Source organism: Gekko japonicus, unplaced genomic scaffold, assembly GCF_001447785.1.
Source record: "Gekko japonicus isolate JY-2015 unplaced genomic scaffold, Gekko_japonicus_V1.1 scaffold135, whole genome shotgun sequence".
In the NCBI taxonomy this organism is placed as follows: Eukaryota; Metazoa; Chordata; class Lepidosauria; order Squamata; family Gekkonidae; genus Gekko; species Gekko japonicus.
In genome coordinates this window covers 2,060,578-2,072,430 of record NW_015175359.1, presented here as the reverse complement: position 1 = coordinate 2,072,430, position 11,853 = coordinate 2,060,578, and the positions used below count along the sequence as shown (strand labels likewise).

General features: G+C 39.1%; 1 protein-coding gene across 11 annotated transcripts in view; it reads left to right on the top strand.

Annotated features, from left to right (window-relative positions):
- Positions 1 to 11,853, top strand: part of MTMR3 (myotubularin related protein 3) — an 83,812-nt gene that overhangs the window by 32,201 nt on the left and 39,758 nt on the right. For 10 of the 11 annotated variants that reach the window (XM_015425352.1, XM_015425350.1, XM_015425347.1 and 7 more), the window contains exons 2-3: positions 9,248 to 9,313; positions 10,748 to 10,828. In XM_015425352.1, the coding sequence (XP_015280838.1) occupies positions 10,826 to 10,828 (3 nt within the window). In that variant the 5' untranslated portion in view covers positions 9,248 to 9,313; positions 10,748 to 10,825. Of the gene's footprint in view, positions 1 to 4,375; positions 4,424 to 9,247; positions 9,314 to 10,747; positions 10,829 to 11,853 lie in introns of those variants that run through there. The other variant, XM_015425342.1, reaches the window with a different exon arrangement.

Genomic DNA, 11,853 nt, shown 5'->3' with positions numbered 1-11,853 from the left:
AGTGTGGCCCCGCTGCACAGAGAATCCCCCCCCCCCCAACCAACAACTTTAAATGCTGATAGTCAGGAAGCGGGGGCAGGGAGAACTGGATAGATTATGTCAGTGATGTACCCAGGATCCATCAGTAGCTTTCATTTGAACCTCAATCCTTATTTCAGTCTCAATGCAAAGGCATTACATCATCCATAAGATAAAATTGTTTTAGCTTGGCTGTAGCACAGGCACACTGATACTTGGTAAAAAAAAGTCTTGATAGTGGTAGAGTAGAACAAATTTTAACAAAAACAAGTCACTTTTTAAAAAAGAGATGGTGGTAAAGCAATAATGAATCATAGCTGTTCTACTTTTGTGTACTCAAATATGTGTGCTTAAATATGTATAAGGCCTCCTGTGGCATAGAGTAGATTTTAGCCTCTACTGTCCTGAGCTGGAAAGGCAGGCATGGCTATGCCATAACCACGCCTATAGGTCTTCTTGTTGCTGTCCAGGTATGCCATCAGGTAACTACTGCTGCTGTTTGTGACACCTTTGCCACAAGTTGGCCACCCTTATGCTGAAGTATTTCACCATTTTTCTTCCTAACGCACCTGTGGAAGTACATATTTTCAGTAGCTGCTGTAAACTTTGCTGCAAGTATTTCCTTAACAAGTGATGAGTACAAATCGTAATTGCCACAGTAGCACTGGGTTCTAATCCTTTTTTAATCTAATTAAGACTGTCAGAATCAAAATGGCAATGCAAATACTGGAAATGGAACAACCTCAAAAAACAACAGGATTTGTAGAAAAATGGTTTGTGTTTTTTGATTATGTGAACAATGTTAAAGATGGCGTGACAGAGTTACCTGCCAAATATGTTGATTTTGTATTGTATTGAATGTTGTTTGTTGTAAAGTTATGAAAATATTATAAAAATAAAGTTATTAAAAAAGACTGTTAGAATCCTACATTCATCTTCCTATAGTGTCATTTATGATGCTTTTAGGTCCTGAATGAAAAGGAAGATAATGAAATACATGGTAGGGATTATTTCATTATATCTGCAGTGGAAACAAGCCATCTCGTTCTTATGGGTGATGTCAGACTTTAGTGCTGGCCAAGTAGGAACTTACTCATGATTCAAAAAACTTCTGCTCTGAAACTGTTCTAGTGAAAGCCACTCAGGCTGCAGCAGTGGAAAGGACAAATCTGCTACAATGGGATTTCTTTAGCAGCACAGAAGTTCAATGGAGGATATCAAATGCTTTAAGAGAGTTAATAAAATGCTAATATACTGGGGCAGGAGAACCTTATTATTAGTACATAGATTTCATGTATTGAAAATTTTTAAAATATATTTGATCCAGACGTTTTAGAGCGTTATCATTTGTTTGTCACGGTATTAAACCAGATAAAAACACAGTGTAAATGTTTTAGAGCCAGTTTACACATTATTTGAAACCCACATTTATTAGTTTAGATATTTGCTTAGCGCCACCAGTGTATTAGGTTTTGTAGTAAACAAAACTACAAAAGCAGGAGAAAAGTGAAATACAAACACCTATAAAGATAGAAGTCCACAAAAATCTGATCTACATGGGAAGACATTTGCTGTTCCAAAGCAAACATTCCTTATTCTTCCTCTTTGTCTTTTGTGCAAGGAGCTCCCTCACATTGAACTAATGTGTATCTTCAATTTGGATTGTAATTGCCCATAAACCTCTTCATCCCCATCCTCCCTTACCAAAGTAGCTATTCCATTTGGGGCAAATATTCCAGATTTCATCCACCATATATTGCTGGACTGCCAGCTATATTCTAATCCCCGGAGGGAACTGTTCGGTAATCTCTCTCTTCCTCCCTGTAATCTGGTAAATGGGATTGACTATCATTGCTTATTAAAAGATAATGAAATAGAAATCACAAGGGCTGTTAGTAAATTCCTGGAGGAGTCTATTAAAATTTATGAGGGGCATGTCTCACCATGAATTTTTTATTTTTATATATATTCTCTTAATCTTGAACTGTATATTTTGTTTGTTCCTATCTTGTACTATGTCCAAGTATGCCAATAAAAGGTATGACTGACTGACTGACTGGCTATTCAACTTCTCTTAGATAAGGTGGGCTAACCCAAATCAATTCTCAGGGAGTTCCCTTTCTAAATTCTTGAAGAAATGAACTATTACCAGTTATATTAGACATGATAGTTAAATGGAACTTCCATGTTCAGAGGCAGCAGATTGAGCAGAGAATCTTAGCGGCCTCTCTGTTTTTGGAGAAGGCAAGTGTTAGAATCGATTGTTGAAAGACCTAGAGATGTAAAATTTCCAGAAACTTTGAAACGCGGGGGGGGGGGGGGCACAGATTTTTCCTTTTGGAGGTGGGAGGAACAAACTTTGAGGATAATTAAAATATACACATTTCTTTCCTATTAAGCCTAAAGCTATTTTGCTGCTTTAACATAACTTTAGCACATGTAACTATACATTGGCATATTTAAGGAATTTAAAAAATATGTTTTCTGCAAACAAAATGGCAAATATACCCAACGCTAAAGTGAATGAGGGTTATCCTCAGACCTTTTTATGTTATACATTTTCAGTCAATAAAACCTTGTCTTAGAAAGCATTTCACTCATTTCAAATGAAAAAAAATTCAAATGACTAATTTCTGTGTTCCAGCAGATTTTCCCTTGGGAAAACTGAATGCTTATAGATTGAGTAAAACTTTGTTTTAAGAAGCATTTCAGTCATTTTAAAAGATTCATAGGGTTTTTTCAGTGCTAAGATTTCCCAATTTTCCATCCCATCAGAAATTGTCTGATTTTCCCTCCTGTCTCCCCCTTTACTCCTCATGGTACAGAAGCACCCCTCTTTGCTGGCTGAAAAATTGTGCTGCTTTGATAGTCTTTGCCGCCTGTGTTAAGAAGCAGTGTGAGGATGGCACACGTATACAGTCTCTGACTATTTTATGAGGTCTTTGGGTATGCATTTGGGCACCTATCTTCCTACATGCCACTGCAGTATACAAGAGCCTCCTCCTGGTCTAGCCTCACCCTCCATATTCCTACTCATTGTAGCTATATTTAAGGCATCCACTTTACTAAAAAGGAGGGGAGAGAATAAGATCAGTTGCAACTAGCCTCACCTCCCATATTCCTACTCATTGTGTCTGCAGTTAAGGCATCCACTTTATGAAAAAGGAGAGGAGAGAATAAGAGCAGTTGCAGCTTTGAGGCAGGATTACATGTTTAGACTTGCATAGCTTCACTGATTTCAACAGGTGGAAATAATTTGTCGCCATTCTTCTCCTGCAACCATTGTACAGAGTTAGTAGCCAAAGCAATAGCAATGTACCATTATAAAGGAAGTCACAGTTAGCATGATGCTGCTTTGTTCTTGAAGATCATAAAAAATCCTGGTTTTCTTCACTTGCTGAAATTTGTATTGTAAGCCCCTGAAGCGGGTGCCATATAAATAGTAGTGGAAAAGATTCCAATTTTAGAAACCTCTTGTTTAAAAACATGAACATATTTAGTATTAAAACCAAAATAAGCCTTTTACTTAAAAATGGGTAAGCTTTCATATGGTGCAATAAAGAAATCCTTTGTAAGTTATAAATGTTGTGAACTGTTTGCATTCTAGTAGAACATGGACTTTTTAAAATCTTATTTTTAAATAAGCTGAAGAGCAAAAATCTGGTATTATTGAAATTGCTAGAATGCTAGTCCTGTGTTGTTGTTTTTAAAAAACTATAAATGTCATTAGTGTGGCCAGATGCTCCTGTATACATATTTTTATTTTATTTGTAGTCTGCTGAAAGAATTATTGTAGGGAATTTTTATACATTATATTCTGCATATATACATTTTGATTAGAGAAGTCTACAAACACTCTACTCTTTCTGAAAAGCATTGTGTGTGTATAAATTGCTTCTTTCTAAATTAGTCTGCCTGTACTCTTGTAACAAGTATAGAAGCAGCAGGAGCTGTTTATTTCATTCTGTGAATTTGGATATGCTGTGTGTGTAAGACATTTCACTACTAGCATTGTATACTTTCTGCTAGACTTTTAAAGGAGGTATTTGTCTGAAGCCGGGAGTGTTGTGTGCATTAGAAGAAAATAGTGTTTTAGGGGAAGAAATTAAATTAAGTTTGAACATGTTATAAAGGGGGTCACTTATAAAAGCCCACTTGAACATGTGGATGGGCATGGAAGTCATCCATTTTCTACAGAAAAACAAAAATTAGTGGGCAGGAGGAAATAGTATTAAATGCTATCAGCAAACTGGTTTAGAAGTATTACATTTTTCAACATATGACATAGTCATGTGCATTGCTGTTGGCTTGAGATAAAGGTTGCAGTGTAACAAACGTGCAGTGCAATTCTGTGTGTATTTACTCAAATGTCAGTTGCACTGTGTTCAGTGACTCTTACTCCCAGGTAAGTGTGTGTATAATTCAATCTTTAGAGTAGTTTGAGCATATTATAGTTGTTGTGATACTTGTTAGCACAAAACTGGTTCCTGACAGTCTGTTCAGGCAAGTAAAACATCATCTAAAAATAACAGGGTATTTGGCTTGGTTTCTAGAGCTCAGTTGGGAATTTGGGCTGTGGTTACCAGAATCTACACTGTAAATGCTTCTAAACAAACTCTGAAAAGTAACTCTGTTTGGTGTGTGTTTTCTTTTTATTTACCTTTGTACATGAAGTACGGGAAATAGCTCAAGACCATCTTACTGCTGAGGAACTGTCTAGAAGGCTGTTCAGAAAATACTTCACCTTCTATGTTCAGTGAAATCAGGAGCAGGTCTTGCGTCTCCCAATTCATATGTAACCTTCATTGTATGATGGGCTGAGGTGTTGGGAAGTATCGTTTCAATATTGATCCCCACTCCTAGTCTTCCTGTGCATGGGGCTTGAGGTAGAGGGTAGGGAATTATAGTAGACTCAAAGATAGTGCATTGTTTTAAATGTTTTAAATTGTGGTATTGTAAATATACTGATTTTGTGTCAGCCACCCTGAGCCGGCCTTGGCTGGGAGGGCGGGGTATAAATTTGAGAAATAAATAAATAAATGTGCAAGGCCATCCAGTGACTTTAAGAGACTGAGAGAAACTTGCATGCGGGATTTCAAGGTATTACCAACTCTTATAACCACACTTTTTAGAACATAAGAATAGCCCTACTGGAACAGAGCAGTAGCCCATCTAATCTGGCATCCTGTCTCTCACAGTGGCCAACAAGTTACTCTGGAAGGCCTACAATAGGACTTAAAGGCTAAGGCCTTTCCCTGATGCTGCTTCTTGGCACTGGTACTCAGAGGCTTACTGCCTGTGAAGGTCCCATTAGTCACCATGGTTAGTAACCACTGATATTCTTCATGAATTTGTTTAATCCCCATTTAAAGACATCTTTGTCTCTGGCCATTGCTGCATCGTCTTGAATTCCATATTTTAGTAACTCATTGAGTATTTCCTTCTTAGATAATGTATCCACTGTTTCCCCCCCTAGTGAAGACCCAAAGCAGCTTACAACATTTTACCCTCCAACAAGCACTGTGTAAAGTAGCTTAGGCAAAGAGAGGGATTGGCCCCAGTCACTCAGCAAATTTCCATGGCAGAATGGGGATTCAAACCTCTCTTCCAGATCCTAGTCCACCAGGTGTTCAGACTTACTCTTTATACACTGTAACATTGGATTAAGGAGACTGAAAAATAGGATGTCCAGTTTCTGAGATATGGGTTTTCTAAGTATAAATGCCTTAATTTTCTACATGCAAAATTGCAAATGCACCCAATGCTAATGTGAGAGAGAGAGATGCAAGCTAAGATAACCTTATGTTATCTTAGCACATTTCACTCACTGCAAAGGAAAAATCGTAGGACCTTTTCCAGTGCTCCCTCAAATTTTAAAATGTTTCTGTTTGAAAAATTGACTGCTGTATGTTTTGGGTGACTAAAACTAGGGTTGGCAAACCAGGGGTCCCCACTTTTGGGGGGTTCTACCCACTGGCTGGCGGGGGAAGCCCAAGCCCCAACAACCGCAGCCACCCCTCTCCCTTCTCTCTTGAGAGAGAGGATGGAGAGGGGTGGCTGCAGACCACGCACCCAATCTCTACTTGGAAATCGGCCAGGCAGGGGCCTCTGGCTCCCTGCACTTAAAGGGGCTCCCTTTAAGTGCAGGGAGCCAGTGGGAAAGCCCCCCCCAGTCTCCGAATAGAGCTGAGGCACGTGTGGAAATGCCAGCTCCCTGCACTTAAAGGGGCTCCCTTTATGTGCAGGGAGCTGGCGTTTCCCCATGTGCCTGATCTCCACTCGGAGATCGGGCGTGCAAGGCCTTCCGGCTCCCTGCAATTTAAAGGTGCTCCCTTTAAGTGCAGGAATCTGGCAGGAAAGGGCCCTGTGCACCTGATTTCCAAGTGGCATTGCCACTCAGCGGGTGGGCGGACGTCCCCAACGTGACGTCATCATGTCAGGGATGCCCCGCCCCCTCCAGGAACGCCACCCAAAGTCCCCTGCTGGGGGCGAAGATGGACCTGGCAACCATAACTAAATCCTTGTCTTAAATATTTCATCCCAAAAGGGGCAAAAAAAACTGCTCCTAAAAAAATCTAGGTTTCCTATAAGAAAAATTGACACTTTGGGGCTGTATTTATTGATTGAGGGGAAACTTGTCTTTAAAGCATTACAGTCATTCCAAAACACACACACACACACACACACACACACACAAAACATAGGCAGTTTTTTAGTGCTCCCCCCAAATTCCCAATTTTTCCATGTTTTCACAGCCCACATCTCTGGTGGAGAATCAGTGTCTCAGATTACAGTTTGTGGTATCACCAGTTTTCTCACCTGGCTAAATGTTTTGCGTGGAACTGTATACTCATCTGGGTAGATAAGATTCCAGTGCCTGAAGGAGACTGCCTGCTTCCTCATGATATTCTCTTCCTTTTATTGTTTCTTATTTATATTGTACCATCAATGTAGGTGGCACTTCACAAGCTAACACAGGCAGAAAAGACAGATCTTTGGCCCCTAGAAACATGCAGTCTAGATCCTGTCAGTGAAGGAGGTGGGAAGGGGCAGGAAGAGACAAGAGTGACAGGGTTAATATACACAAATGCAGTTACACATTCCAGAGTTTTGTTTCAACTGGGGATGGGATGTATGCTAGTTTATTCTGATTCACTCACTATATTGGTTCATAACTTAAGTTTAAATGCTCCGTAAAGTTCATAACTTAAGTTTACCATTGTTTGTTGTATTCATCGGTATAAGTTGGAGTTGGCGTGTCAACTGAATATTGTCAGTTGACCATTCAAATACCCCAATATTTAGATGGCAGCTTACCTTTTTTTACTATAATACAATTTAGTTTGTTAGCAAACATAGTAGTTAAGAGTTAGAGTTGTGTGCCCCATAGTAATCGCATAACAAAGTTTTTTCCTGCAGTAATTGCACACTTCTCCAGACAGGGACGTAAACAGTCATCTGTGGGCAAAGACCTCTCCCTGGAACTGCCCATCTCCATCTTGCTTGCTGCAAGAGCTTGGGAGCAGTTCCCTTCCTGTGTTACATTGTTTTTTCTGTCTATCCCTTTTGATTTAAACTGCCTTTGGTGTTCCAGGACAGAAGCTGAAGAAAGGAACAGTTCAACAACACAGAAACCTGACTTAATAGTTCAAAACATAATAATTACCATTTTCACAATAAGTTAACTAATTTATTTCTATAATAACTATCAAAATTTCAATGATTAAAGTATCATTTTTCAATAATAAAATTAATGCTTTCAAAATCTACTCATAGCTTCTTAGCTTTACTAAGTATAATTTTCCCTGACGTGTTGCAGTGTTTTCCAGCTATTAGCCTATGGCCTGGTAGTGATCAGTAGAGTGCTTCATTGCTTATTTGGGCTGTTAAAAACAGCAGATGTTCTTCTCTTCATGCCTCCTTCTATCTGCTGTGAGATTCTGGCTGTCTGGTAGAAGAGGATAGATGTATTCCTGGTCACCTATGATCAGCTGCTTGCTTTTGGTTTGGAGAATGTTCATATGCACAGCTATTGCATGCTATATTCTACTGAATACATACAGAAAAGTGGCATTGGAATTGCTTTCCAGCACTGCATCTAACTAGATGTTAAGTCCTAAAGTAAAATAATGTTTTGTATTGTATGTTCTTCTTTTTTAAAAAAACAAAAAACAATTTTTATTGGTTTTTTACAAAGAAACAGAGAACAGAAAACAGACTATTCGTCAATATGAAATCAGAACAGTTACAGATACAGTGAATTAGATACGGTGCGGACAGGTTCAGAACAGTCTTCTATTTATTTTATTTTTTGCCTTATTGAGATACAATAAGGTTGAGTGAGAGCGTTTTTGGTTTGGAATTGCGGTGTGGCCAATTTGGAGCTAGTACTGATCGCTAATGGGGGTTTTAAACATGCTATATATGTTCTTCTGTGATAGAGTATTTTCTGTCCTAAACACTGAAAGTTTAGGTGGGCAGTGTATTAGAGCTTTTTGATCCAAGAAAAAATTAGGATGCATAGATTTACAGGAGCACTTTTGCAGTATCTGTGAGTTTGTAACATTTTAAAACTTTTTCATGTTTCGTTTTTCTTCTTTTATGGGAAAAAAGAGTTGAAACCTTTGGAGAAATGTTTGAGAGGCAGATGATTGAGGTCACAGAAATACCTGACAGTTGAGCTAATTAACTCTCCCTAATCACAAATCTGTGCTTTTAAATTTTTTTTTTTTGCAAAACATGCATATGTTTTCAATAATTTGTCTGAAGCTGTATGGATTAGAAACGCTTGGGTTTCTCTAGATTTTGAACAAGCAGATGACTTCCACTTTAGTCTCCATATTCTAGGCTTTGCTGAGATTCTGGCTGCCTAGGCTTCCAGAGCCCTTGATAAACATACGTGTATATTACAAAATAATGATTTCACTCATATTTCAGTGTCCGAAAAATAATTTAAAGCTCAGATCAAACAGGATTCAAAACTCTTTCATTGCTTTCCAGTGTTTTTTAACTTGCAATGATGAATGGACTGAAGGAGCTTGTATAGCTTAATTTAACTGCTTAAATGCTGTTTTGGAATGAAGGCTGTTAATTGGTAGATGATGTAACTTTAATTTTATTTTAAAATGTATATATAATTTGGATCGATTAATTTGGTTTTCAAAGTATCTTGATCAGAGAACTACAGTTTGATTATAACATAACTTCTCTTCCCCCCCCCCCCCCCCAGCTTTTAATGTGAAAGAACATCTGAACAACTTTTGAACCTAATTGGAAGGAAGAGTGCTATTAGCTGGTAAGTTGATAGATGCAAAGCAAAAAAAAAAAGAGGCTAGTCTCTTTAAATTTGTGTGGAACCTATCAATCTGTTTAAAAAGCAGGTAGATTTTCACTGTCTTCTCATTCAGTGATGTGGGTTTTCTGGAAAGCTTTCTGATGATCTGAATTGATTTGATTTAGCATATTTATTTGACTTTTTTTTTTTACTGACCAGCATGCATTTTCCCTCAACAGCCACACAAAACACCTCATATTCAGTAAAAAGAACCAAAAATGTAACCTATCTCAATTTTATGTGCAATATAAATATGTCAGAAGTTTTCCCATTAACTACAAAGTGTGTGAACTGAAATATTTGTTTATGGGGAAATTAAATTAAGGACAGAATACAGTTTTAGTGTTATGTTCAACACATTTTACAGTTTTATGTGGAAATTGTTTCATTTGAATACTAATAATAACGTAAGACACTATTTTTATTTATTTACATTATTTATAATCCACCTTGCTCATTGACTCTCATGGCAGATTACACAGTGGAGGTCTAATGCAGTCAACAGGATGGGACATCCAGTACACAAAATGATAAGGTTTGGATTGCAGAAATCTGAAAATGGGGCTGAAATAAAGCATAAGCATTAACATGACATATTAAACAATGCAGACATTACACAAGATCGTACTTACACCAACAGACAGTTGTACTGTACAGTAGTGTAGCCCACAGTCCCTATTCCTTTACCCAAACATCTTTCTGAAACATTTTGTTGTAATACAGCCCCAAATACCTGAATAATCCCTACTTTAGGAATGCCCAAGATGTTGTGTACATTCAGTGGGGTTTCAGCCTTTTCCCCCTGGCAGCTGCCCTTACCATAATAGGCTTAAATTTGAAACACACACACACACACACACCAAATTTTAGAAATCTTTTACTCTGTGGCATGGACAGCTGACTGAGAAACATAAGCCTAAATCTTAATTGAGCATTTTAAAATTGGTAATTTTAAAGAGAGCTTGTAACTCCTTTTTAAAAGTTTTAATCCACTTGGTTTGTATTTGTGTCTGCATTTTTCAGTCTCTCTCAGGTCTGTTTTTGTTTACTCTGTTTTGGTCTTTAGAATTGTCACAAACAAACTTGGATTCTAGATCTCAATTAAATCTTGGTTTACAGACCTGCTTTGTAAGAAAAAGTAATCTGCAGTTTGTTAAACTGCAAGATTCAGGCATGGTTTATAGAAGACTTTGTGCTTTGTAATTTCAGCATTAGACTTGAATGGAGAAGTGAGGGGACTGTTTGTCTCCAAGGATGTTGGCTTGTTCTGATAAGAAAGTAAAAGTTTGTTTGAGATATCTTACTGCAGCCTAAATGAATGTAAACTACATATCTGCTAACAGTTTGTGAATTTGTTGTCATGTTTCCCCATCTTCTGATTTTTTTTCCTTCCAGAACTTTGCTTTATATACAGTGCTACAAAACACTGCAAATAAGGGTGACGAGGACCTTGTCTCTTAACCTGGCTCTGTCATGGTAAGCATGTAAATTCTTTCAGGACTGACCAACACAAAACAGGTTGAAGCATGGGAAAGTGGGAAGTGGCAGCCCTTGGATACATATGGCAGGTTTTGTTCAGCTGTATTAAACACAGAGGCTATGTTGCCGTTAGAAGATATGGCTGCTGTTTGATGTTGGCAAAGATTAGTAAAACTCCTTTCAGCTGTACTTGAGTACATAATAGAAATACATAGATGCCAGTTGCAGTGGTCCCCTGTATCAGAGATTCTAGTTAAATCTGCAACTATTCTGCAGTACAGTGTAAATGTATTCTTTCCATCACTGAAGTGGGACATTCTGTTGGAAGTAGTCATCCTTGAGTCTTGGAGACCAGGCTGGTATTTTTTTTGACTGCTTGAGGTATGTGGTAAACAGAAATCTCCTGATTTTATAGGTTCTACTCACTTTTTGATGCTCTGAAGTGGGTTTTGTGGGAGAGCCTATTCTTCCTCATTCTTATCAGTTTTGTTTTTCTCCCTGTTTTCCCCTCTATCATGAATGCTTTAGATAAACAGGCAGGTAGACCCTTCCTAGGAAACACTTCAGCAGTTAGGCCATGTCGCGATCCGCCTGGCCGCCGGTCGCCAACCTCCCGCTGGGTGGGCTCTCTTGGGGTCAGTATATTCCCTCCAGGGCACACGGTGAGGGTAGGAGCCGAGGACGGGTTGTTCTGGGAGCCTGAGAGTAGACCTCAGACCACGGGGTATGCAGAGTGGCCAGCCTGCCGCTCTTGCCCGTTCTGGGGTTCTGGCTTTAGTACCGGTCACTCGGTAACACAGGACATCCGCCTCTCTCTCCCTCTCTCAGCTGGTCCCTAGCCAGCCCCAGTCGCGTCCTCCTCGGTCGTCTCCGGACTCCGTTTTTATTACCCCCTCGGCTCCCAGCATCCCTTTGGCTCCTTGGCCCCACCCCCCTTTATATAGAAAGACGCCGGGCTGCTCCCGCCGGCCCCGCTCTTGCTCCCTCGTGTGCGGCGAGACTCTCTCTGGCCGTCTGCACGC